At 43.1% G+C, this 27,598-nt stretch overlaps 5 protein-coding genes across 6 annotated transcripts; 1 reads left to right on the top strand and 4 right to left on the bottom strand.

The window, feature by feature from the left end:
• Positions 1-445: 445 nt before the first annotated feature.
• On the bottom strand, positions 446-10,943 carry LOC6560053 (monocarboxylate transporter 10). The gene is made up of 3 exons (XM_001987271.3): positions 10,724-10,943; positions 1,957-3,854; positions 446-1,694 (listed from the first exon to the last, which is right to left on the bottom strand). Exons 2-3 carry the CDS (start codon positions 3,845-3,847, stop codon positions 1,540-1,542), a joined length of 2,046 nt encoding a protein of 681 aa, XP_001987307.1. The 5' UTR covers positions 3,848-3,854; positions 10,724-10,943; the 3' UTR covers positions 446-1,539.
• Positions 10,944-14,089: 3,146 nt separating this feature from the next.
• On the bottom strand, positions 14,090-14,539 carry LOC116805005 (ras-like GTP-binding protein Rho1). Its single transcript, XM_032734530.2, has 2 exons — positions 14,372-14,539; positions 14,090-14,310 (listed from the first exon to the last, which is right to left on the bottom strand). Exons 1-2 carry the CDS (start codon positions 14,513-14,515, stop codon positions 14,113-14,115), a joined length of 342 nt encoding a protein of 113 aa, XP_032590421.1. The 5' UTR covers positions 14,516-14,539; the 3' UTR covers positions 14,090-14,112.
• Positions 14,540-14,854: 315 nt separating this feature from the next.
• On the bottom strand, positions 14,855-16,034 carry LOC6560052 (ras-like GTP-binding protein Rho1). Its single transcript, XM_032734529.1, has 3 exons — positions 15,822-16,034; positions 15,346-15,576; positions 14,855-15,283 (listed from the first exon to the last, which is right to left on the bottom strand). The coding sequence occupies exons 1-3, from the start codon at positions 15,975-15,977 to the stop codon at positions 15,074-15,076; spliced, it is 597 nt and encodes a 198-aa protein (XP_032590420.1). The 5' UTR covers positions 15,978-16,034; the 3' UTR covers positions 14,855-15,073.
• Positions 16,035-16,484: 450 nt separating this feature from the next.
• Positions 16,485-17,739, top strand: LOC6560274 (40S ribosomal protein S23). Its single transcript, XM_001987269.2, has 3 exons — positions 16,485-16,522; positions 16,966-17,125; positions 17,398-17,739. The coding sequence occupies exons 1-3, from the start codon at positions 16,519-16,521 to the stop codon at positions 17,663-17,665; spliced, it is 432 nt and encodes a 143-aa protein (XP_001987305.1). The 5' UTR covers positions 16,485-16,518; the 3' UTR covers positions 17,666-17,739.
• Positions 17,740-26,599, bottom strand: LOC6560273 (nucleoprotein TPR). Of its 2 annotated transcripts, none has more exons than XM_001987268.3 (6): positions 26,393-26,599; positions 22,696-25,844; positions 18,936-21,931; positions 18,487-18,869; positions 18,275-18,405; positions 17,740-18,201 (listed from the first exon to the last, which is right to left on the bottom strand). In XM_001987268.3, the coding sequence occupies exons 1-6, from the start codon at positions 26,541-26,543 to the stop codon at positions 17,869-17,871; spliced, it is 7,143 nt and encodes a 2,380-aa protein (XP_001987304.1). In that variant the 5' UTR covers positions 26,544-26,599; the 3' UTR covers positions 17,740-17,868. The 2 variants fall into 2 exon arrangements, with proteins under 2 accessions (XP_001987304.1, XP_032591060.1); XM_032735169.1 differs by lacking the exon at positions 26,393-26,599 and adding an exon at positions 25,986-26,157.
• Positions 26,600-27,598: the final 999 nt, after the last annotated feature.

The following is a 27,598-nucleotide window of genomic DNA, read 5'->3' as shown; positions in this document are numbered from 1 at the left end:
ATCGACTTGGTACATTTTCCCATCGCCAGTATGCCCCTCATGGCTTTCTTGGCTCGTTTAGCTAATACACGAACTCAATAGGTGTCCGTGGTGGGTGCATATGCTATCCTAAACAGCAGCTGGCAAAGAAAACAAAATATTTAAAAAATAGTTCCCCAACCGACAAAATAAAAGAAAAACGCTCAACTTTGTAGTGTTTGTAAATTACTCAAATGTTTACATAGTGAAATGTATAACTGTTAAATAAACTAGATAGATACATATGTAGAGATATCTCGTATAGTCTGTTGTATTGTTTCGGTTTTCTCTCATTGTTATAATTTGTATAATAATATTTTAACATATTGTAGTTGATAAACATAAGCACAAAGCGCGCTTTACTTTGCTTGAGTATGTTTGCATCTATGTATATATATATATATATATATATATATATATATATATATATATATATATATATATGTATGTAGTGTGTGTTTGTGTGAGTGTGTGTATAAGCGGGTCACAACACATTTTCAGATGGCCCACGTTTTGTTTGTTCTTTATAATCAACAATCAACAAAACGAGTCGATGACAACGGATTGGAGTTGGGTTCGGATTCTACGGTGCAATAACCTCTTGGCTCTTGGCTCGCTGCAACAGCAACATCAACAACAGTGTGACAGTGTGTGACAGTGTGTGTATGTGTGTGTGTGTGTGTGTGTGTTTGGTTTGTGTGTTTACTTAGAGCTAGAACTTACATATGTACAAACTATGCAACAAGTCTGGAGCAGAAGCTATCAGTTTAGTTAGTCAAACTTATCAATTAAACAAATGCAACGTCCTCTTCTTCTTTTAAATTGGCAGTCGAATTGTGGCCCAGCCATGCGGTCAGCTGCTATAAATATGATTATAATTTTTATAATCATCATAATTTTGTTTCTTTTAGTGTGTTTGCACACCCACTTAAGCACTTAAGATTGACCATTGATCGATGGTAAATATAAATATATATTTATGTATATTTAGTATATACAAATTTAGTTACAATTTAATCAATCAAGACATGAGCTGTGTGGGTGTGTGTTTAGTTTGAGGCGAGGCACTCGATAAAGATAAAGGCACAAACATTACACTTAGGCTAAGGCCTAATCTAGGCATTAATCTAGGCTACTTAATCTAGATCAAATCAAGGAGACATCTCAAGTACTACAACGCTTCAACGCTGCTCCGCAGCAAGCACTGACAGCAGTTTGGCTTAATCTAAAACTGCTCCTTGCTCTGCTTCTTCATTTTCCACTTCTTCTTCATCTTCTTTATCTGTTTGCTGTTTGCTGTTCAGTTGTCAGTTACTGGTTACAGTTCCGTCTTCCGTCTTCCGTCTTCAAGAACATCGAGCGATTGGCAATTAGTTTTGAATTAACCACTTAATGGGACACAGTGTCGTTATCAGAAGACATTTGCGACACTTTGTCGAAATTTCCAGTTTGTCGAATTGGTTGATTCTGCTTTCACTCACTCTATCTATCTATCTTTTAGTCGCTTCGCTTGCTTTCCACTTAGGCCGTTGACAGCTCCCCGTTCTTTGCATTGCGTCGGCTCTCCCAGTTTGATACGTAGGTGAGTGGATAGCACAGGAAGGCCGACAGCAGAATAAGTCCGCCAGCAAAATAAAAGGCCACATTATAGCTGTCGGTCATTGAGTACAGGGCGCCTAAAAGATATACAAAGAAAATACTAATTTAATAGGTGTTCAATCTTCTAAAATGTTTACAAATTAAAAGCTTTATGTTTTTTCAAAACAAACATATTATATTGTTTAAGTCGCAACAGATAGCATAGTGTTATAGAAGAGTTAATATCTAAGTGATAAGGTTATCAAGGTAATACGATATTTCCCATTGACAACAAATTTATTATATTATTTTATTTATTAATATTTACTATATTTGAATAATAAGACTAGAAGTACTCACCAGCAATAGGAGTACCAATGGTAGCGGCCAGGCCTTGGAAGAGCATCAGGAAGCCGAATGCATTCGTCAGCTTCTCCAATCCGATCAGCTCGACGGCAATCAACGAGCGCAGCGCCGAGAAGCAGGCAATGCAAATGCCAAAGAGAACGACAAATGTCCACTGGGTGGTTGAGTTGATGACGACACCGCTGAATATGGTGGCCAAGCCGCCGGCGGTGAGGGCGACATTGTTGAGCCACAGTGGCTTGACGCTGGGGAAGGAGCTTAGGGAGCCGCAAACGATCCTAGCAAACGTGTTGATCATGCCAATGCCGGAGATGAGGGACAGTGACGATTCCTTAGACATGCCAGCGGCCATGGCGCGGTTCGTCAGGAAAGAGAAGGGCACAAAGAAGCCCATCATGGTAAGGAAACCGCTGACGGCCAAACACATAAAAGCCGGTGACTTGAGCAGACTGGTGTCCAACATGGTCGACAGTGTGCGGCGCACTGCCTCGGGACAAATGCGACAGCCCTTCTGCCTATCCTCCAGCATGTCCTGCTTGGTGGGCAACCGCGTGACGGACATGTGATAAGCCAGCGAGGTCTGCGACTGATACTGCGGTATGCGTGTCAGGGAGCCCGTAAAGAATGCATCATCTCTGTACATGGGACGTGTCGAGGAGTGCGACGGATGATGACTGCCATCTTGGGCGGCGGCAGCTGCCCGCTTGGCCAGATCCTGTGGGCGACGTCCCGAGACTGTGTGACGACGTGCCTGAATGCTAATTGGCTTCACCTCCGTCTCCAACAGATTATCGTTCTCGGCCTCCTCCTCGTTCTCGCCGACGGTGGTCAGCTCCTTGTGCAGATTGAATGTCAGCTGCTGTGGATCGCCATTCGGTGTCGTTGGCTGCGATTTGCGCAGCTGCTTCAACTCGGTGCCCTTGCTGGCCTGACCCGAGGGCCGACGCTCCAGATTCATACCCTTGAAGATTTCCGCTGCCGTCGGATAATGATTACGCTGCGAGGCACCCATATAGGTATTGTGTGCCGAATTGGGCATGGAGTAGGCAAAGCGTCCCTCGGGCAGCGGCTTCGTGAATGCAGCCTGATGCAGTTGAGGCGTTGGCGCCACCGTATTACCATGGCCATTGAGCTTGACCTTCTCATCGCTGCCGTCGTCGGTGACGCCCAGCGTGATCGGTTGGATGGGACGGAAGGCGAGTCCAAAGAATGCGCACGAAAGAATCATGAGTCCCTGGATCGCTAGGGTCATGCGCCAACCGGTATTCTCCAGCAGCATATTGGTAACCGGGGCAAAGACAAAGGTGCCCACACCGGAGCCACAGAGTGCGACTCCCGTTGCCAGGGCACGCCACTTTTCAAAGTAGAAGCCAATGATAACCACAGCGGGTATGTAGACCATGCAGAAGCCAATGCCACCCAGCACGCCGTAGATCACAAATAGGAACTCCACACTGGTGGCAAAGTACGAGAGGCCAAAGCAGCCTGCCGCAAAGATGGCGCCCGCAATGGTAACCGCACGGAATCCAAAACGATTGGCCAATGCACTAACAAAGGGTCCGGCCATCAAATAGCAACCGCTGAGCAGCGACGTAACGAATGTCACGTAGAATTTGGTCACCTTAAACTCTTTGACGAGTTCATCCTGTATGAGGCCCGAGCAGAAGACGATGCCATCTATGACCGTGCAGCAGAGGAATGAGGCGACCATTACCACCCAGGCCCAACCACTGTCCGGTGGCACCACAACCGCTGCCGTTTCAATATCCTCCTCCTCCAACTCCTCATCGTCCTTGTCGATTTCGGGCTTGTTATCCGGATGCTTGGAGACGAGCGCATTAGCTACAGCCAGCTCATCCTGTGATCTCGTATGCTGCGTTGGCATTTTGCTGCTGCAAATCAAATAGAATCGATTATTAATAATATTTCGTATTTCGTATTTCATAATCGCGATTATGCAAATGTTTATCAGCACTTCAGTTTGTTGTTGTTGTTGTGCAGTAAAAACCAAAATATATTTTTGCGCGTAGCCTTCACACAGATTGCGTATACGCCCCCCTCCCACGAAAAAAAAAAAACACTTTCCATTTTCAATACTCTGATTACATTTATATATATTAGTCACGTGTATATTTCTCCTACGCATTTGAACATTTTATCTGTTTTTGTATCTGTATTATTGTGCCGAACTTTTGCTTATCGAGACGACGTCAATCGGTGGGTGGGTGTTGCTGAGGTGGGTGGGTGGGGAGGGGGGCGATGTGTGGGGATGGGTGTCAAACGTCACCGCACTCCCCCATGCTCAATGACAGCGGCAGTGCCAATGTCAAGCAGAGAACAAAACAACAACTACGTCAAAAGCTGCTTAAAAAACACTCGCCAAACAATCGGAAAAATGTATAATTGTTTTTTTTTTTTGTTGGTTTTTTTTAAGAAAAAAACAAAAATAAATAATAATAATGACTAGAAATTTCAGCTATTATGCTTCTTAAGTTGTCCGTCAATTTTCCTGCCACATACAATATACACAATAATACTTTGTGTATTTGCATACAAATATTTTGGCAATTTATATTTCTTCAATTTTGTTTGTGTTTTTTATATTCTTTGCACCAACGTTTGTCGACTAATAGCCGCATGGCCTTGATTCTTTATTTTTGGCCTAATCTAATCTGATCTGGACCTGACCGTGTACTGAAGTTCTTATGCCATAAACTGAAAGGAACTGCAACATTTTTGAGTGCTAAACAATTATTTATTTACTTTATTTAGTTTACAAAATGTGTACGCTATGTGAAAAACTTAAGATACTATATATAATTAAGATATGAATTGCCTTTTCAAAGCTCTTAATTGTTAGACTTTAAGTGAGATATGATGTGGCTAATATAGCCCATATATAAAAGATAAAGCTATGTTACAAGTTGAGGCTTTTCTAGAGATTTAAGCTCGCGAGTACGTACTCGACTACCTATATACCCTACAATTCCTCTGAAGTTTCCTTTATGGCCTTTATAAAACATTAGTGAATCAAATTTGTAGTTATCTTTAAAGGCTTTTCATTTTTTCCGCTTCAATTTCCCACAAACTTTGACCAATAAATTCTGGTGAATGTCTGCCGCAACTAGGCGTAATCATGACACAAACTAATCCAAATAATCCATCTATATACATGTTTCTGGTCGTATCTCTAACAATATTTATATTGATAAAGAAAAAATCCAGTTACAATTAACACGCGACAGGCAAGATTTATGATATCGGAGATTTATTATAATTAATAAGCACTTGATAAAAGCAGATTATTTGGCACATTGTAGGCACTTGACAACCCTGCACAAGCAAAATTTTATTTGTTTTCAACAAGTACATTTAAATTTTTTTTGCGGTTTTATTATTTGTGTTTCCTGCATGGCAACCCCGGTCATAAAAAATAACATTTTAAAGACCTGACGATTAGCTGTTGATTAGAGGATTGTAAATAGTTTAGTGTCTGCCGAAAAAGCAGCAAATATTAAACAAATACACTGAGAGGACAGCGGCTTAAGTCAAATACTTTTCACAGATTTGTTTTAGCCGCTGCGTGTGAGTGCCAGATAAGATGGCCTTAACGGATTTGCCGCGCTATCAGGGCCCATAGTAGCCATAGTACCAGATAATACATAAATTGTACCTTCTTAGCAACGAAGTAACTAACTAGCCACTTGTCATGTGACGATTGTTGCCGATTGTTTGCTTCCTTGATTAATTGAATTTTGGTCGACGGTTTATGGTCCGTCATAAATAAGTATTCCATATTTATATATTTATATTAGTCGCAGATTAGACGCCGTCGTTGCTGAAACCTTTTACGCTCTTGTTTATTATGCAATATTATTATTATTATTATTATTATTGGCGGGTATCGTATCGTATTTCATGATTGCTTTTTATGTACACACACGTTTGTGCCAAATGGCTGGCCGAATAGGAAATGGCTCTGAGTTGTCAGCCCAAGAAGAAGCCGTTTAAGTGTTTCTGTTTCTGTTTCTGTTGCTGTTTCTGCTTCGGCTTCTGGGATCGGACTCTTAACTGGCTTGCCATGCTATCCCATCCTATCCTATCCCATGCATACTATAAATAGACCGTTGTCAACTTGTTGAACGAAATCGAACCATTTTGTTTTGCACAAAAGTACAAACCACTTGTGAACCGGAGGACGCGCCCAGTTTCACGTGTTTTTCTTTTTCAGACAGTTCCTGACTCGTCATCTGCCCTTTTAACAGGCAAAGTGGGGTAAAATAGACACCAGTCTGGGATAAAATAGTATCTGTGTATCTCAGCGAGAATTAATGTATCTTTGTAAATCGTTATTCATATTATTTATGATTACTGCAAATGTCAAGCATAATTTAGAGCTGACTCAAATACTGACTAATTCTAATTGCTGCCAGTTAGTTTTCTATAAAATTATTGTTTCTTAATGTTATTTACAATCTCAATTAAACAATCGCAAAACGGTTTCGTAGAGAATTCAAAATTACGATTGCATTTTTCAATCGAAATTCAATCAACAATTTACAGAGCATCTGCTAGTCGTGCAATTTTCAGCTGAGACATGCTTGATTTTTTTTATTCTTATTTACTTTGGTTTGGGATAGGCGACAGCACGTTTGTGTCAAGTCGAGTTGTTATCCTTCGCCTGGTTGTAAGTTAATCCCACTGCGCGCAAATAGTAGCGCTTATCCATCAACTGACGGCTCTTTCACCCCCTTCCCCCTTCCCGGCCACCCCTTCCGACCACTACACACACACGCACACCTTTTGTGGCGTCAGTCGAACAGTTGTCAGCGACAATTGCGCCTGTTGACGGCTCTTAAATTGATGCCCGTCGATTGAATTAACAAATATAATAAGTAAACACATATGGCCATAGACTCAAAGAGAGAGAGAGAGAGAGATAGATAGATAGAGAATAAGAAATTAACAGAGAGAGAAAGACGTGCAGCGTTCTCAAGTTGTTGGTTGCTGGTTGCTTTTCCTGTTGCTGGTTTTTCTTTTTAGCATAACTATGCGTACACATTTATACACAAGTATCTATAGCCATATCTGTATCTGTATCTGTATCTGTCTCTGTATGTGTTTGCTTACGTATCTCATTTATAAAACATATGTATACTTCTGTGTCTCATCTGTCCATCTGTCCATCTGCCTTCTGCTTCTTTGCTTCTTTGTAGCTACACAAAACACACACACACACACACACACACGCACACACATTGCTGCAGAGCAATTTGTAGCCACATGTACAGCACTCATTAAATGATTTTATGCTGAAAATATTAATTAGCCGACGCTTTTGTGGGTATTACCAACAACAACGATAACAACCTGTTGTCTGCCACCCAAATAAGGCAAAACACAAAACACAATGCTAGCCCCAATTGATTTTGGCCCCCACACGAAACAGCGCCACTCGCCTCAGCTACAGTTGGCCCAAATTTTGTGAAACACTTCAAACAACTGTCTTCTGTGTTGTGTGTTGTTTGTTGTTTGTTGTGTATTGTGTGTTTTGGTTGTTTGTGGTCTTGTTTGCAATCCAAGTTCATTGAACGGCCTTTCACCCAGAGTGATTCAGTTACTCAGTTTGAATCACAGCCAAAGCTCGTGGCTCATGTGCGTCGCGCATGCGCCACAGAAATGCGAGAGGAGGAGGAGGATGAGGATGAGAGGCTGGTGAGGGTGAGGAGAAGAAGGAAGTATGGCATCATTTCAGGATAATTATAAATGCCATGTGGCATTGGGCTTGAATATTTAAAGTTAACTGAATTTTGATAAGTATTCGAAGCATGTGCTGGTTTTACCATCAGTATTTGTAATTCAATGGAAAATTACATTTTATTTCTGCTAACGAATAAAAAAACCACATCAATTCTGATAAGAAGTCATGTTTCCAGCGATATTCGGAGTTTGTGAATTTAAAAACAGTTTTGACAAAGTTACGACCACAATCTTGGTGACATTAACCGATATTAAGACTAAAGTCCAATTGTCAGCAAGAGTAATGAAACTTTGGAGTTCAGAAGAAAGATCTTTCTGATTACGCATATATTTAATGTGTGCATTTGTATGATGTGTGATACCGAGGAACTTTATCAGTTTTGTTTTTATTGTTGTGGCGGATGCTGTCGACGTTATCGGCATGAACAAAGGCCTGTCAACTCACTCAACTCAGTGGAGGCACTGCCAGTGTCAATGAACAATTAGTAGAGCGATCAATGGTCGTCTGCCACTCTATATTCTATCAGTGTGGAGAGAAGAACTAAGAGAACCAGAGAACCCGAACCCGAACCCGAAACCGAACCCACAAATAACCCGAGCGCTCTTTGGTCGGAAGTGGAGCATGCGATTCTAAATCAATTAACATGTTTAAATTATGGAAAATAGAACTAAGTCCCGCGATTATTGACTGTGATGCAATTAAATAGAGGCATTCAACTGATTTTTCCAGCAAGTGAGTGTAAATTGAATTTTAATTGGGCTTTGTACAGGCGTTAGTTCGAGGTATAATGCACTACATACATATTAGCTACAGATACATTCACTGGAGCCACAGATGCAAATACAGATAGTGGTTGGATTCATGACCCGACCGACCGTCGCTTTGACATTGGCGCTAGAGCATTCTCGAACTTAAAACGAATCTGATAAGAAAAGCGCACACAAATACTAAACGAAGTAAAACAGAAATCATGCTGCAATCATATTCGAAAATAGTCCTACCCGCCTTATCAGCGTTATCAAGTGGAAGCTGAGGAGAAGCTCTCAAGCAGCATGTAAATATTTACTAAGTGATTAGCTCTGCCTCTGTTCTTATTTCATTTCATTTTATTTGTTTTCTTACAAGCGCTGTGGAAAGATTTATTGTGCTCAATTCAAAAATAAATATAAAAAAAAGGTTACACACGCAAGCGCACTGAGGCTTATCCAATAAGTAAAAAAACGGCATGAAAACCTCAAAATGTAACCGCAAGAATTTGGAAAAGCTCAGCTGAAAGCCTCACTTATTTGGCAATGACTGACTGACTGACTGACTGTCTGACTGTCTGACTGACTGCGCTGAATTGTAAATGCACAAAACATGTTTACTGCACAGACAAACACAAACACAAACACAAACACAAACATAACTCCCATAAGTATATATATATATATATATATGTATATGTAAACAATCTATACTTAATACCGATTGCAGCTTAGCCTAGTTTTGCTTTTGCTGTTAATTAATCAAAATATTTGCCAGCATGCCACAGTCTACTTAAAATGTAATTAGGCGTTTGCCAATTTGGGCCATTAGCATCTGAATCAGAATCTGAATCAGTTTCAGCTTTCAGCTGCAGTTCTAATGCTTCTTGGCGACACGCTCACGTCATATCCTTCTTGGGGTAAGCTTGCGAAGATAGATAGATGCTTTTGCCTTTCAAATGTAAATGATTTTAACCTTAACTGTTTAACTGATATACCCAACAACATAAATTTCTCTAGTTGATTTTGCAATTATTTAAAGTCTTTCTCATAACTGCGAACATATTAAATAATTCTATAATGGCTCAGTAAAGTGTATAATCAAGTCGATAATGCCCATTTCATATACGAGTTGCTCAAGCGACATAAACAAGATATCAATAACGGTTCAACGTTGAGTTGACTTTTAGGCGGCAACCGGTTAATGAAAGGCATGTTACTTATGGAAAAAAATGAATTATAAAATGTATCATAAAGTTTCCCAAAACTGCCGACCAGAAATCAAAGACACGCTGAAAAAACCTTTACCAAAAGACAACATTTTTGGCACCTTGATAGGTTTTCAATAGATAACTCAGTGCACAGTCATTTAGAGATAGGAAAGATAGAAGAGGTTTGTTCCATTTTTTCATCGGTTTACTTAAAAAAAAAAAAAACCAAAAGTTTGTACACGAATTTTTATAGTTTCCTTTTCGGGCTAAATTTTGAATGCTAATTGTGGGTGCAATTAAGATAAAAGTAAATTGCTGGAACAACTGGGTTCGATATTTGCATAACTAGCGGGTAAATGTATCTGCATATGCATATGTATATGTATGTGTATATGAATATGTATAGGTTCTTGTATATATGTGTTATATGTGTATATAAATAAGTTCAGGCTTATTATCGATCTATTTTTAATCTGATTTTCTTCCGCTGTTGCTCAAGTTCAGGGGAGAAAAACGAAAAACAGAAAACGAGGGGAAAAAAATAGCATCGAAGCAAAGTCAGCGAAATGGGCCCATAAAAGGCACTCGAAAGCCGTTAATGTGTGAAACGTTAACGTGTTTCTGGTTCCTGATTCCTGGAATTAACCTGAAGATGAGACTTCTGCATCTGCATGAGACAAAAGCAACAAAAAAACGAGTTGTCGGCCACATGAAAAAAATATGAAGACCGGCGCGCTAAAGTTAGAACATTAAAAATATTGTGACTAACTTCTCGGGAGTCGTCTCAATTGGAGTTAGTGGCAGACGTCGCGACGTGTTTTTTTTTTAAATATTTTTTTTATTCATGTCTGTTAGCCAAAAAACTCGTTTTTCGGCCGGGTCAGCACTAGGGGAGAGACGGGTAGGGGCGCGGTCATGTGACACAAGCATATAGCCCGGTCTTTTTAGCCATTCATCTGTATGTGTATGCTCTGGGTGTATGTGTGTGCTTGGCAGTGTGTGTGTGAGTGTGTGTGTGTGTTGGCCCTCTTGTGCTTGCTTACCTTTTTATGTTGATGTGTTCGGCGTCTGTTGCGGCTTTCAATTTGTTTGCTGCGTTCAATTCCGTTGACTATTTGAATGTTGAGAATTTTCGTTTTTTAAATTGAAAAACGGGACACGCTGTCTTCTTGGGCGGTGTTTTTTTGTTGTTAGTTTTTTTTTCAATTGTTTTTTTTTTTTTTTGGGCTATTTTTGGCGGCCAGTCGTGGGCAGTGCAAAGAATTTCTGAAGCGAGAAAGCGAAAGCAAACATGAAACGCACAGATAGACACAGAAAAAAGCGAAAGTTAACTGTAAAAAAAAGCGCCTCAATTTAGAAACTGAACCGAATGCAGAGACGAAGAGCGAACGCGCTCATAAATACTTCTAGTTTATATATCTGTGTCTGTATCTGTATCTGATTATCTGTAGCGGTTTAGCAGCTGTTCGTACCGATTCCCCTCAGTGTATGGGTGTCTATATATATATATATATATATATATATATAAATGTGTGTGGTATTGTAAAAGTGCACGCAGACATACAAATATTATAATAGCATATAAAATGTGCGACCTGCCTCCGCCTGCAAAAGGCGCGCGTTTCAATAAAGTCGTTGTGTTACTTAATATATGTGTGTAAATTATTCTATAATTTTATTATTCTGTTTCAAGCGGTTGTTTTCTTCGGTTCTGCTCTGTTCTGTTCTCAGCGGTGCTTCGCTTTTTATTTATTTTTGTATTCCTAATCGATTTTTTGAAACGTATTGATCGCGCGCTTACCGACCGATCCGAGCGACTGACTGAAGATTACTAAAGTGAAATGGAAATGTGTTGGCAGTATAAACCACAAAGCAGAAAGCAGCAACAGCAACAGCAGCAAGAGCAGCAACAGCAACAGCAGCAAGAGCAGCAACACCAAGCAAGCAGCACAAAAACAGTACGCAGCAGGCTGCCGCGCAATACGAAGGCCCCTCCATACTAGAACTCAGAAAAAGACAAAAAAAAAACACACACACACATACATATTCACACGCAAACGCACACATGATGTGTTTGTATTTGCTGTTGGCATCTGTGTGAGTTTGTGTTTGCTTTCGTTGTTGTTCTTTCTTGTTCTCGCATTCTTGTAAACGCACATTATCAGGCAGCTAAACGCACCCCCCACCCCCTGTCGTTATCGCTCATGCGGAGTCGTGAATGAAAATGACCCACAACAACAACAGTGCCATCGTGAGACAGCATAAGAAAAAAACGTTACAACAACTACCGGCAAAACTACAGAAACATGGCGCGCTGCCCATATCTAAAAGCATTGCGCATGTGTGAGTGTACCTGCAGCAGTGTGCATGTGCGTAGCATAAGAAGAGAGCGTGCTCTCTCTCTCTCTCTCTGTCTCTCGCTCTCTCGGGCTCTCGCTCTATTTTGACATGTGCCCGCTCCTTAGCCGTCGCCTGCGCCTTCGCCTTGCATCCGCTTTGCACGCTTAACAAAATGGCTTGACAAAAACAAACAAGCAAAAAAATAGAGAAATAAACTCAGAAGAAGAACAAACGTATACGCAATGCGTTGATTTCGATGCCGATGGCAACATCAGCTCAACTGAGTTGATCGTGTTTCTTAGCCGAAATCTTTCAAATTCGTTGCTACACTCTGAAACTTTGGCGATTGCTCATTTCGTTTCTTATTTTTATGTACTCTTGTCGTACTCTAAAAAATACGTTTTTTTCTAATATGCTTTTTTTTTTGACATGAGGCGTGTTTGCCTGTTTGTGTATATATTTGTATTGGTAATTTTGGTATATTCAGCGTGTGTGCTGTGCTGTGCTGTGGCTTTTTCCACTAACAATAGATAAACGAATATTGAATGAGATTCATTCACATTTTTCGGGGAATATCTTATCGTTTTTCACACTTTTTTACGGGGTAGCCGACTATAAAAAAGCACGGCAACCATTACATTACAAATTTGAAATAATAGCCAAAAATTATGAAATAGTTCAATAAGCAAACTATCCCCAAGACTCAAGACTTAACATGATTGGACAGAAAAGACATCCAAATAAAATAGCAAAATCATGAAAATTGGAATTCATTAAGCGTGCTTTGAACTTGCAAATGATTTAGTGAGCACTTGCGAATGTTTCTAGTGTGAATCACCGAACTATAAGGAATTCTCGAAAATTCGATGCTTTGATTATGCATAGGGCTTCAGCACTTATCAAGAAATATATATATATATATATATATATATATAATAGCATTCCAAGCAACTGCCTATCAACTTGTTGAATACTTTTCGGCTGCTTTTGATTGATAATAAACCAGTTTTGCCTAATGTTTTAAATGGAGAGCAATTTTCTGTGCAATTTTAAGATAAGAATATTAATTTATTTTCAGCGTTTTATATTATTGGAAAAGAAAAGATAATATAAAAGTCAAATTACGAAAATTAAATTTATTTCTCATATGTACAATACTGAGTACTGAGTGTCCTTTTTCCATTGTCCATTGTACAGTCTACATTAGGTTGAACTGAATTTGAATATCAAGTATCAAAGTGAAGCAAAATCGAAAGCAATTAGAATCAAAAAGTAATCATATCATCATATATAATATTTTGAATATTCTGCGGAAGCAATTCACATCGGTTCATTCACTTCATTCTATTCTTGATCAGCAAGGATTATTGTTTGGAATACTTCACCTCCGGTATCCATTTATCTTTAATATTCTCCAAGGAATCTTGCCAATCGATCGGGTAGCACAACTATAGAATTAGTGTGCGGTTAGCTTAGCACTCTCAATCGATCATAATCCTCCTGCCCGGCTGTATCCAACAATTCCATGCAATTCCACCTGAAAGCTAGCAAGAAATCCATTTCTCTTTTTATTATATTATTAAAAGACCTGTGAATGAGGGCAACTCTGAGTCATGATTCATTAATCAAACATAAACGATTTTGTAAACTTGAGAAGAAAATGTGGGCCTACTTTTGCGCAGGCACGTGATATAATAAGATGTGTACTAAATAACATACACTGTATTAACATGCAACATCTTTATAAATAGGTGCGTGCAATTGTTGGTGTAAGCTTGCAACATTGCTCATACAGGGTACACAAAATAAAGAGATGTATTTTAACACAAACCTCTGATGATTCAACTTCTACATCCGCAATATAATTTTCATATATTGTTGGCACATGACGGACTGAAATATTGTCTCTACACAAGACAGGAAGCTCTTGCCACATGCGCCATGCATTTCGCTAGACACGTACTGTTTCAGAGGCACTTGAAAAGTGAAATGATGCATAAAATATGTTTATCATAATTCATTTTAAATCTGCTTATAATAAATGAAATAAAACTTTCGTAGTAGGTATTTAATTGATATATAATCTTGAAATTTAGTTCAATTTTAAGGTATTTGAATCAAAAGTAAAAATTGATCTTTTCATTCGCTTCCTAGTTTCATCGACCTGCAACGATGCTCTGGTGGCTGCTTCGAAATCTTCGCGAATTCCCTCCTTTGATTTGGTGGAGCTTTCGGCCATTTCCATTCGCTCTTTTTTTTTGACGGGTTGCTGCCTTTGCAGAGACAGGTTCTGCGAATGACAAACAGCATTTTAATTAACTTGATACGGTTCAGAGTTGTAATAAGCCTGCCTCGATAGTTTTCGGATCGTTGCGCAAGTCGCGTTTGTTGCCAACCAAAATAATGGGAACATTTGGGCAGAAATGTTTCACCTCTGGTAACCAAATAACTTTAACATTCTCCAATGAATCTGGCCAATTGAACGAGAAGCACATAACTATAACATTAGTGTTTGTAAGCTTAGCACTCTCAATCGATCATAATCCTCCTTCTACCTGGTAGAGAGTGAATCATCTATGTGGCTATATTTTAAATAAATAAAAAGTGGTATAATTTTACACAAACCTTTGCTCGTTCGACTTCCACATCCCCAAAATATATTTCAGATACTGTCGGTACATGACTGAGTGGGAAATTATCTGTACACAAAACGGATAATAGACAGGTCTTGCCACATGCCCCATCGCCCACTAGGACCAGTTTCTTACGTATAGAATTCATGACAGAAACAACACCTCTTACATTAGATTACAAAATAAAACTAAAAGTACTTGTAATCAATTAACTAAAAAATATATTTATCATAATTCACATTCTTTTCCAGTCTGTTTATAATAAATCGAACGAAATTTGTACAGCAAATTGAAATTGAAGTAGATAATATTAAATAATTACACGCGGAAGTGAACGTACTTATTCTTGAAATATAACAAAATCGAAAGGTTTTATAATCAAAAAGTAAGCGTTACACTAATGGTATGATAAATATTGTGTTATAGCAATTTACATGGGAAATCAAAACAACTCGTTCTCTTCGCGCTGTTGTTGACCTGCAAGGAAACTCGCGTGGCTGTTTCAAAAACTTCGCGAACACCCTCCTGCATTTTGGCGGAGCATTCAAGATATGCATAGGCATTGATAATCTCGGCCATGGTCCTACCATCCTCTGATTTGATGGGTTGCAGCTTTAGCAGAGACAGTTCCTGTGGGCAACAAACAGCATTTTTGTTAACTTGATAAGGTTCGGAGTTTGTAATAAGCTTGCCTCGATAGTTTGCGGATCGTTGCGCAAGTCGCTTTTGTTGCCAACCAAAATAATGGGAACATTTGGGCAGAAATGTTTTACCTCTGGTATCCATTTATCTTGAATATTGTCCAAAGAGTAGGGCTGATCTATCGAGAAGCACATGACAATAACATCAGTATCCGGATAGCTTAGCAATCGCAATCGATCATAATCTTCCTGGCCAGCCGTATCCCACAGCGCCAATTCCACCTGGAAGAGAGTGAATAATCGATTTCGCTGTATATATTATGAATCAAGTATGAGCGATTTTTCTTGAGAGAAAAATTGGGCCAGCAATGGGGCAGGCACGAGCTAAAATAAGACGTGTACTAAATAAAATACACTGTATACACATGCAGCATCTATATAAATAAGTGCGCGCAATTGTTGTTGCAGACTTGCAACATTGCTCATACAACATACGCAAAAATAAAGTGGTGCACCTTAATACGAACCTTTGATCCTTCTACTTCTACATCCGCTACATATGTTTCAAATACTGTCGCAACATAATCCAATGGGAAATTGTCTTGACAATAAACGGTTAATAGACATGTCTTGCCACATGCCCCATCGCCCACTACAACTAGTTTTTTGCGTATTGAAGTCATGATAGAACTCTACAAAAATATATTGAAAGCACTTCGCAAGTCACGTAGTGATACAGAAGCACTTGAAAATTAAAATGGTGTATTGATATTTCTTCGAATCTGTACTGTGCGACTGTTTAATGAATGCAAATTCCTGAAGTATTTTGTTTATTTATGAATTCTTGATTGCCCTACCGAGAAAACGATCCTGCTTATACCTAAACGAAAATGCTGCATTTTGAATTACATCAGAAAAAAAAACACAAAAGTGCTGTATGACTTAATTAAGTATTCTAAAGTGTATGGTGATCATAACTAATATTTTAAATTTTTGTAGGGTAATTACTATTCGAATGACAGTTAAATTAATAAATTACTTAATGGGTAACACTTTAGAACAGAGTTGCTGTGGTGAGCTGGCAGTTCCACAAACTATCGTATAAGCGTTGGCATATCGCTATATATCGATGTCACAATCAGCCCTGCAAGCAATGCGAAGAACAAGAAATCGGCTCTTCCTCTTTCTTTTATTTCCGCCATTGCCTGAGATAGTTGGAAAATCATGGGTGAGTTGTTAAAAAGAGTGTTTTTGTGTGAAATACGCATATTGAGTCGTTCAAAACGAGTGCAAAATGAATTACGGCAATTTTGTTGCAGTTAATGTAAGTGAATTGAAACTGGCCGGCGTTAAAATGTGTTCAATACGTTCAATACCAAAACTTGCAAATTAAGTCTGCAAGTTTTTAACTGTTAAAAATCGACAAATACCAAAAGAATCTTGCTATATAACAAGTCAAAGTCTTGTTTTACCTTAAAGTTGCTATATAACTCAATAAATGCAAGTGTTATTTGTGCAAATTTTCGAGTGCATTCGAATTCATTGTGTCTGCTTCAAACTAACCTTAAAATGACGCCGCTGAATTCGCCATTTGTTTACAATTGTGTTGATTGTTTTCTATGGCCAGCAACAAAAAGTTAACTAAATCGAAATGTTTATTGTAATTTACAGGCAAGCCTAGAGGTCTGCGCACTGCCAGAAAGCATGTGAATCACCGTCGCGACCAGCGTTGGGCCGACAAGGACTACAAGAAGGCCCATTTGGGCACCAGATGGAAGGCCAATCCTTTCGGCGGTGCTTCTCACGCCAAGGGCATTGTCCTTGAGAAGGTGTAAGTGGACATCTATCAGCTATACATTATTTAGAAGTGTTTTCAATTTGATATACATATATAGATAGATCTGTTAAGCCCACCACTGTCGATGTCTCGCAGTATATTTTTGTGTTTTGTTTATTTTTGAAAATCAAATCACAGGATTATACTGTGAGTTATCGCCAGCAGCAAGGACAACCAAATTTTAATTTACCCAAATACAATTACACAAATATATCTAATTTGAGGCATATCAAATTTAACTTTTGCATTACTCTCTCTGTCCGCAGTGGTGTTGAAGCTAAACAGCCTAACTCTGCCATCCGCAAGTGCGTAAGAGTGCAGCTGATCAAGAACGGCAAGAAAATCACTGCATTTGTGCCCCGTGACGGTAGCTTGAACTACATTGAGGAGAACGACGAGGTGTTGGTTGCCGGTTTCGGTCGCAAGGGTCACGCCGTCGGTGATATTCCCGGTGTCCGTTTCAAGGTCGTCAAAGTGGCTAACGTCTCCCTGTTGGCGCTGTACAAGGAAAAGAAGGAACGCCCAAGATCTTAGATGAGGACACATCTACAATTTTCCAGAATTAGGGTTTTACAAAACCAAATAAAAAAACAAAACTAACTTTTGAATGATTTTGTTGTAATATTGGGCATTTAATGTTAATCTTATTATCAGTTTTATAATATATAATATTATGTTTAAATGCCTAGAGGCCTTATAAACTAACAGTATGGATTATATGGTCCTCCACGACTCGTTCACGGATAACCGCCACCGCCGGGATTGAAATTGTTTGGTCCTGGACGCCGCATCGGGCGACGGCCGCGCGAACGATTCGCGAATATGCGATTGCTATTCGGCGAGCCGCTGGGCATGTTATTGTGATCCTGCATGCCGGGATGACCACGCATATTGCCTGGGGCGTTGTCACGCTGCCACACAATGCGTGCCGGCCTGTTGGCGTTGTTGCTGTTACTATTGTTGCCGCGCATTATGGAACGACCGCCGCGACGAGCGGGTACAGCACTCCTCAAATTGCGGAACCGTGTGTTCTCCGATGGCGATGTGGCTTCCGCTTCGCGACCCTCCTCCTGTGCACAGATTTAGAGGGATAAGCATTTATTAAATATTGTAAAAAAAAATCAACTATGTTTGTCGGGTTACCTCCACTTCAACGGCCTGTTTTTCGCCTTCTGAAGATACACCATCGGCACCTTCGTTATCCTCCGAGGGTCCTTCAGCCGGATTTTCCTGATTCTCTGTCTCCAAAGATTGGCTGGTGCCCACATTGGGATCTAATCGAAAATAAGCAGATTTTATAATAGTAATAGATTTCCCTCATTCTTCTTCATGTCGTCATCTTTCTATACACTTACTTTCATTGCTAAGCTGCTGGGAGGATTCTTCGGCCTGTCCAGCTGTTGTCTCTTCAGCAAATGCCTCATCTGCCTCGCTCACATTCTCTGCGCCTGTCGGCTCCCCTTCGTCCGGGTTGTCTTTGGCCTCCGCAGTGTGGCTGATGCTGATGCCGCTGCTGGTGCTGCTGCTCTGCTCAGCTGCCTCATTTGGTTTCTGAGGTGAGCTGCCCGCGGCAGCTGTAGTATAATCAACGCTGGTGCTGGCGCTGGTGCCGGCAACATCATCTGCCGCCGCAGCAGCCTCCGCTACAGCTGTGCCATCGACTTCTGCCTCGACGCAAGTGGGTTGTTGTTGCTCACTAAAGTTGGACACTTGGGGCGAGCTCACAATTTCAACAGAGCTGTGGGGGGAATTTGGGAAATATGTACAATCTTGTCAAAGACCACTTCTCGTTCACTTTACTCACCTCTCAGTGCGGCCTCGCTGTGCTGCAGCCGTTGATGTTGAGGGCGCCTGCTGCTTCCAGTTGGCCTCGGCCTGAGGCATTTGGAGTGTGTTCGACTCGCCGCTGCCGCTGGTTATGGCCTGGCTCTGATTGTTCTCCTGCTGCGTGGACACGGTGGTGGCGGGTGAATTGGTGAGTAGTTGGCTCTCGGCTTGAGCAGGCACCGGCACTTGCTCAACGTCCACTTCGTTGTGCTCATCGGGTGCATCGTCAGCACCATCGTTATCCTCCATTTCGTTGTCCTGCTCGTAGGAGTCCTCGTAGCCCTCCTCCTGCTCGGCATCGCCACCATCGATTGGACCCAGGGCATCTTCCTCCTCCTCATCATCGTCAGAGTCAACGACCTGAATCTCATCTTCCTGGTCACGCTGCGACGACGTGGGCATCTGATCCACATCCATGCCAGAGTCACCAATGTGCCCGGCAGACAATTCACCACCATGCATCGGTACACGCATCCGTTTCGCCAGCTTGACTATTTTTTCGGGTACACCTTCCTCGGCATTGGTGGAGGAGTCGCCTTCGACATCGCGCGGACGTTTGGAGCAACCCGCTTGGGTGGTGGTCACATTGCTGCTGGACGGCGTGTGGCGACTGTGACTGCTGACCACCGTCGAGGAGCTGCTGCTGCTGCCCGATGTACTCGGCTGCTGTTGAGTGCTGGCATCCTGAACGCTGGGCACCGTCGGCGTCGATGTGGTTGTTGTGCTGCTCGACGATGACGACGATGAGCCTTCGACACGTGGTGAAACGAGAGCCACCACCTGCTGCTGTGCACCGCCCACAAAGAGCTGTGCATCATTCTGCTGCGGATGCTGGACACTCTCCGCCTCCTGGGAGCTCTCCGCCGCCGCCGTTGCACTGGCCCCCATCGGCGGTATGGCAGCAACGGCGACCGAAGCGGAGCTAGTCGACGGCATATAATCGGTATGCGAGGATGTCGGCGATGAGGAGGCCATCGATTCCAAGGTGGCACTGCCAGTGGTATGCACCTGCTGCTGTGGCGGCACCAGGGCCGTATTGCCCACAGCTGAAGAGCTGGTGGTGCTGCTGCTACTGCTGCTGCTGGTGCTGCTGCTGCCGGCAGCTGAGGCGGCGGCTGCCGATGAAGTGGATGTGGACGTTGAAGTTGACGAGGTGGTCGCACCCGGCTGCTGACTAGTCGGCAGTATGGCCGCCGTGCGACTATTCTGCACAGATATGGGTCGTATGCTGGCTAGAGGTGTTTCGCCGCCGCGCCATGGCGTCACCGTTGCCGACTGCTGCACAGTGGCCGAACCTGACATGGGCTTCACATTGGCTGTGCGTGGCGACGATTCCGAGATGCTGCCCTTCTCGGCCATGCCCACGGAGCTGGTGGATGGCTTGGTTGACTGTTGGTTGCCCAGTTGACGCTGCAGCTGATTGATGCGCATGTGGAGGGATTCGTTTTCACGCTGGAGCCGAGCATTGATGTCCTTGTTACTGGCAATGTGATCCTGCAGCTCCTTCTCCAGACGCTGCACAGTCTCATCGTAGCTAGTCTTGGTCCCAGCGAGTGCCGACTCCTGGTTGGTCAGCTCCGTTTTGGTAACGGTTAGCTCCTGGAGCAGCTGTTCGATCTTTTGCTTGGACTCGCCGCTTGCCTGTTCCACATTGGAGCGTGCCTTGAGCTCGTCGTGCTCCTTTTGCAGCTTCTCGTGCTGCTCCTTGGTGCTGCGCATCGTGTTGTTCAGCTCGTCCAGTTCGGAGCGTACCTTCTCCAATTCGGCGACGGTGTCCGTGCCACCGGATTGTGCCTGGAGTCCAGTGTAGTAGTCTTTGTAGCGCTTGGCCAGTTTGCGCAGCATTATCTCCTTGCTGTCCTTGTCCTGGATGACCTTATCCTTTGTCTCGAGCTCCTCCTGCGCCTTCAGCAGTTCCTCCTCCTTTTGCAGTAGCCGATTCTTCAGCTCCATAATGTCCTGCGCCTGCCGTGTGCTCGTCTGCTTCAGCGACATGGACTCATCCATTTGCTTCTTACGCGCCTCATCCAGCATCTGGAGATTCCTATTCAACGCCGGAATCTCGTTCTCGAGGCGCGACTTGAGTGACGTTAGTTCGTCCAACTGCTTCTTATTCACCTCCTTCTCGGTTGTTAGCAGCTTGGCGAGACTCTCGCGCTCCGCTTGCAGGCGCTTGAACTCCTCGGGATTTCTGTTGCTCTTCTCGACGAGAGCATTGGCACGCTGACGCCACTTGATGGCCTCGGTGCGCAGCGAGGTGTTCTCAACATTAAGCTCCTCGATCTTTGAGGTCAGCTCCTTGTTGCCGCACTGAAGCGGGAACAGCTCCTTCTCTACGCTGCTGATGCGCTCCGTCAACTCTGCAACGCGTTTTGTCAGCGCATTGCGCTCCTCGCGCAAAATGCGATTGCTGTCGGTGATGGCATTGAGGGTCTCGATCTTGCGTAGCACTGCCTCGTGCTTGGACGCCGAGACGACATCGGTTTCGCTCTTGGAGCGCTCCTGCTTCAGATAACCGTTCAGCTCATCCACCTTCTTCTGCAGCAGCGTGTGCTCCGACACTAGACGAGCATTCTCCGCCTTCAGTATGTCCAGCTTGGCCGCATACAAATCCTTCTCCTTGCGCAGGAATTTGATAATCTTCAGCAACTGCTCGCTGCTCTTGATCTCATCCATGGCCGTCATTGAGCTGCTCAGCTCCATTGTGGATGTGGCCGCCTCCATCAGCGATTCGTTAAGCGACATATTGGTCGACGACGCAGTCTGGGCGAGCGCAGCCAATTTTGTTGTCAGCGCCTCAATCTGATCGTGCAGACTGGCATTGAGCGCATTCAGATCAGACACACGCTTCTCAGACTCTTCCATCTCCTTTTGCAGCGTGATCTGTGCCTCGGCGTTTGCCTTCAGCAGCTCATCGTGGGCATTTTGTAGCGATTCACGACCATTCTTCAGTTGATTCAGTTCGTCTTGCACCTGCCAGACAACATTCAATTAGTTTTCGGAACGGAATTGAAAAAGAATATCTCCAAGCAAGGTAGAGAAAATTAAAGAGTGTCAGTAAGTCAAAAACTGGTAGAAAGAAATGTAATGACGCTTATACGACGAAGATACTTTTGACGTCTCTTGTACGTCAAATTGTGGAATACGAATCCTGTGTAGGGATTCCCCTCAATATCAATCAATCTCCAAACTTTATTGGAATCTGTGCAAAAGCAATTCTTACTTTCTTCGTCGCTATGACCTCCATACACCGATTGACTCCTCCTTATTAACCGTGTCCCCCTAACTAATTATCGAGCAATGCTGTTTCCTTTAGACAATTTCGTTACTTCTTCCCACTTTCTCTTAATCGCTGTACTACTAATTATTCCTCGGCAATGACTACAATAGTCTTTGTCATGTAATCAATTCAAAGTACTCTCTTTCTCAATTTTAAACGTCTTGTCTGGTGTATAACATTTTCGCATGCATTTGTGATTGGGCTTAACTAATTCAAACTAAATATTTCTGTTTTTTGGTCTGATTGTTTTTTTTTCTAATCCGTGCAACAAATGTTGGACCACTTTGCATTTAAATATCTCCCGAAATCTTATAAATATTTCTTATTTTCTTAATTTAATCTATTTTTAGTTTTCATATTTATTATGTCGACTGACTTTAGTTGACATTAAATAACTAAATAAAACTGAGACTTTGGGGGAACTATATATATATCTATATGTATGTGGATGACTTACCTTCAAGAAGTCTGTCTTGAATTTTGACAATTCTTGGATATCGGAAGAGTGCAATACCATTTCATTGGCATACTTGACTTCGACGGCATTTAAGGACTCGGCAAGCGTCGAGTTCTCGGCGCGCAGCGTGCGAATGGCACGACCAGATTCGGTCAGTTTCTCCAGCACATTCTTGAGCTCTTCCTGGGCGATCTTCAGCTGATCCGATTGATTGGTGGACTTGCTCTGTTCGGTCACATTGCTGAGCATCAGCTCAGCTTCCAGATCGGTGACACGCGTCTGCAGCTCAGCCTCGGAGCTCTTGAGTTTCTTGATCTCCGCCTCGGCCTTGGCCACGATATCGGCGTGCATATCATGCAATCGTTTGATTTCGCTCTCTGCCGATTGGGACATCTTGTAGAACTGATCACCGTGCTCACGCGTCTTCGCCAGCTCCTTCGTGAGGGATTCGATTTCGATTCTAGCCTGCCCGTAGCGCAACTCGAATTCGCGCGCTTTTTTGTTGGCCGCAGTGATTGGATTCTCGTCCTTGGATGGGGTGAGGCTCTCCTGCAGCTTCTTGCTGAGATCATTCACCTGGCTGACCTTGGCGGCGAGCTCCTCGCGAACGGCATTCAATTCGTTGTGCCACTTTTCGGCATGCTGGCGCTCTTCCTCCTTCAACTTGTTGGCCGTTTCCGTTTGACGCTTGAATTCGTTCAATGTTCCGCGGAATTTCTCCTCCTCCTCGTAGAAATGACGACGCTGGGCAGACAACTCGCGAACAGTGTCATCGAGTCGCTGCTCGAGACGCAGACGTCCCTCCGTCTCCGAGCGCTCCAAATTGGCCTTGATGAACTCCAGATTGTTGAGCAACAATGCCTGATTCTGATGCTCGCGATTGTAGCCCTCCTTTTCGGCCTGCAGCCGTGCCGTGGTGTCCTTCAGCACACGATTCTCGTGGCGCAGGTTGTGCGTCTCCGTTTCGGATGTCACCTGTTTGTTGTGAGCCGTCATCACCTCATCCTTGAGCATGTGAATGGTCTGCTCGTGCTTGATGATCGTCTTCTCATAGTTTTTGGTGCGATCCTCGAGTGCGGCAATCTGTTGTTTATACGCAGCGATGCCCTTTTGCAGCAGCTCAATTTGTTCCTTCTGGAACTCGTTGGCATTGATCAGTTTGCAATTGCCGGAGGTGAGTTCACGGACCTCCTTGCGCATCGAATCGAACTGCTCCTGGACGAGTGCATCATTCTTGCGCTTCTCGCTGGTGTAGTATTCATAGTTCTCTTTCAGCGCTGCATATTTCTTCGACTCATTCTCCAGCTGCTGCTCCAGGCTGCGTATGCGTCGCTCCAGCTTTGCTTCCGCTTCCAGTTTCTGGGCATTATGAACAGCCTTCGATTGCTCCAACTTGGATTCGTCAATGAGTATGATGGAATCATCTATGTCTATGATCTGGCTACCCAGTTTCTTTTGGGCATCGAAGTAGAGCTTCTTGTAGTGCTCACACTTGGCCATCAGTGTAGCAATTGTGTTGTTCTTTTGGTTGAGTTCCTCGTCTATTTCAGCGAAACGTTTCGTGGCCTTCTCCAATTTCTCCTCGTAGGCCTTCAGCTGCAGTTGATCGTTTCGCAGCTCATACGCTTCCAGTTCGGTGGTCAATTCCCGTATCATCGACAACAATTTCACATTCTGCGACTGCAATTCGGCAATCGAATCGAATGTGACAAGATCCCGACTGATGGCCTCACTCGAATTGTGTATGATGCCGGACTGGGACTGGTTGCGCGGTCGATTGACGCCAGCACGCAGGCAATTGAGCTCATCGAGCAGCAGGCAAACCTGGCGACTCAAATCCACTTGCGATTGCTTCAGTTTCTTGTTTTCCTTGACGTGGCGCGTAACATCAAATTGTGTCTGCTCCAATTCCTGTTCGATGCTCAGCTTCTGCTCGACGATCTCATCGCGCTGGCGCAGCAGCTGAGTGTGTGCTTCGTTCAGTTTGATGTAGTCATCGTCCTGCTTCTTGAAGACAGGCGCACGCTCATTGATCTCCTCGACAATGGACTTAATCTGCAGTTTGAGCTGGGCATTCTCCCGATTCTTTCCTTCGAGCTCTTCTGAATTCTTTGCATACAGCGAGTACAGCTCGGTCAGCGACATATCCGAGCGCATCAGACGATTAGCCACAGCGGCAGTTGGTGCCATTTTGCATATGGCGCTCTCAAGACTCTGCTCCCGGGCCTCCTTCAGCAAATCGCCGGCGTGTGCAATCTCTTGCTTGAGCGAGTCAATTGTTTTATTGAGCGCCGTCAACTCATCGGTATGTGCTTCCTTGTACTGCTGGAATTCGGCCTCCAGTTCACCATATTGGTCGGTGGTCTCGGTCAGCATACGCTTCAGATCCGAGATGCCCTTAAGCAGCTCATTGCGTTCGGCGATATTCTGGGAATCGGCATTCTTATAGATATCAACAAGTTTCTGCTTGGTGTCCAGTTCTTTTTTGAGGGTGTCCACGAACTTTTCGGTTGCCGTATTGTGCTGGAACATTGATTTATTCAGGTCCTCAATCTTCTTGTTCAGATCCTCAATGCATTTCAAATATTGGGCATTCTGGCCTTGGATTATCTGCAGCTCGTCGCACTTCTCCTTGAGACGCACCTCCAAATGCATGGTGTTCATGTTGTGATCGCGACGCAGATTCTGCAGTTCGGCATTGTTGCGATTCAGATCGCTGCTCAACAATTGTATCTCATTTTGGAGCATGGCACGCTCGCTCTCCAGCCGTCGCTCCTTCATGTCCAGCGACAGCTCTTTGCTTTGCACCTCATCCAAGCGAGCAATCGCCTCACACTTGGCTGTGATGGCGGCTCTCAGCTGCTGCTGATACGTTTGCAGATCTTGCTTGAGCCGTTCCAGCTCACCATTCTGCCGTTCGATCACCTTGAGCAGCGAGTCACGCTCATCCACAAAGGACACCTTCTCCTTGCGCAGCGTCGCCGCATTTTGATCATAAGTCTTAACAGACTCCAGCAGTTGATCACGTTCAGCGGACACTTGATCCAACTGGGTGCGCAGCTCTGTCACATTTTGCTCAAAGTTGGTGAATTTTACCTGATTGTCGAGAATTTGGTTTTGCAACTCTTCATTCTTTTGTTCCGTTTCACCTTAGAAGAGCGCAAAGCGGAAAAGAGAATAAATAATTAAGAAAGAGAAAGGTGTAAAAATATAGTTGATAAAAAAAATTAAATATATATATATATGTGTGGAGTCGAAGTTGCCTCACTGCTGTCTGCAACTTTACTCACTGAGCCTATGAGCGGCCGCTCGCTCTTTGCAATATTCGTCGAAGAAGCCGTCAATGTAAGATTTCAATTTGTGCTGCAAGCCGGTTGGCAGCTGCTGCAGCTCATCTGGCGCAAATATGTGTGCCAGGGATTGTGGACCACTGAGATCCATGCTTGGAATGCTTTTATTTCCTTAATACTACTGTTCAGTTCACGTTATTTTTAATTCTTTAATGGGGAAACAATTTTTGCAAGCGAAAAATTGCAGTATTTATGTGCAAGTGTGTACACACGACCAGTGTGTACACCTCAAATGTCGTAGATTTTACCATTTTGCTTTGTACTGTTTTTTTTTTCATTTTGCATGTGCCGGCTTTTTCTTCGTATAAATTTTTGTTTAAGAATGGGATTACATATTTTGCACTTACTTAGGCGATTTGCGGCTGCCCGTTCCTTGCAATATTCGTCCGAAAATTTCTCAATGTAAGAAGAAAGTTTTTCTTGTATCTTGTCTGGCACTAGCTGCAGCTCCTCCGGCTGTAAAATGCTGCTTAGCGACTGAGTGCCGCCGAAGTCCATGTTGTTGACTGTGACTTGTAACAATTGAAAAATCCTTTTTTAATGTTTTAAATATTTCACACCACACGAAAACTATTTTATTTTGTTAGAAAAATCAGCGCGCAACTGAGCGTTCACCATACCGACGTAGTGATGGAATGAAAAAATGTATATTCATATCGATGACTACATTTAGTAATTGAAACTATCGGGGCATCGATAACTACATTTTAGTGCTGCAAAACGATAGGAAATAACGAAGGCACATATTTTACAGCACTATTTTGGCGCGAAATGTGCTTACAATTCAAAGAGCCTGGACGCGTTTCTAATTACTGTTACATAGTTCAAATACGTTCAATTTAATTATGATAGCATTTGTGGGCATGTATTGTAGGTATGAATATTATGTTGCCCGTGGTTAAATACACTCCTTTGTTTTATATCGACATATTTCAAGTTATTCAAGTGCCTGCCACTCAAACCTACCGCAGCGGTTGTTTTAACAGGCGGGTATTGCACACACAACACACAACGACCTCATCACACCGGCTTCGGCTTACATAACCCAAAACGTTCAGGCAAAACCAACAGCAGACAGCAATCAACATCAATGTGTGTACTGTAGCAGCTTCATTCAAAGACTGCATCAGAGACAGAGAGGCTGAGTCTGGACCAACGTGTGCCAAGCTTCATCTCTGATAAGAGCAAACTGCACCTACAGCGATACTTTTGCGATCACTGAAGCTTGTACACTGAGCGAAATCACGTGGCCAGCAATCAACTGTCTGGCTGTGTGGCCATCACAGTTTCTTCCAGTGCAACAGCCGGCCGATCTGCTTATCAATAATTTGTATTTTGTTTCCCTCTTGCGTTGCATTTAAGCAGAGATTCGCAGGCGATAGCAACCTCAAGTGTCACACGCCCACATTTTTGGAGCAGCAGCAGCAGATGAGTCGCAGCGGGCCATAGGTTGCCGTTGCCCGGACCATTAAGCTAAAACTTGTAACCCACCATCGCCGAGGCACGCTTTGATCCTCATCCTCAGTCCCCGACGACTTTGACTGCAACTTCAA

This window comes from Drosophila grimshawi, unplaced genomic scaffold, assembly GCF_018153295.1.
Source record: "Drosophila grimshawi isolate 15287-2541.00 unplaced genomic scaffold, ASM1815329v1 contig_1369, whole genome shotgun sequence".
In the NCBI taxonomy this organism is placed as follows: domain Eukaryota; kingdom Metazoa; phylum Arthropoda; class Insecta; order Diptera; family Drosophilidae; genus Drosophila; species Drosophila grimshawi.
The sequence above is the reverse complement of the archived record's forward strand: the minus strand, read 5'-3'. Positions and strand labels throughout refer to the sequence as shown.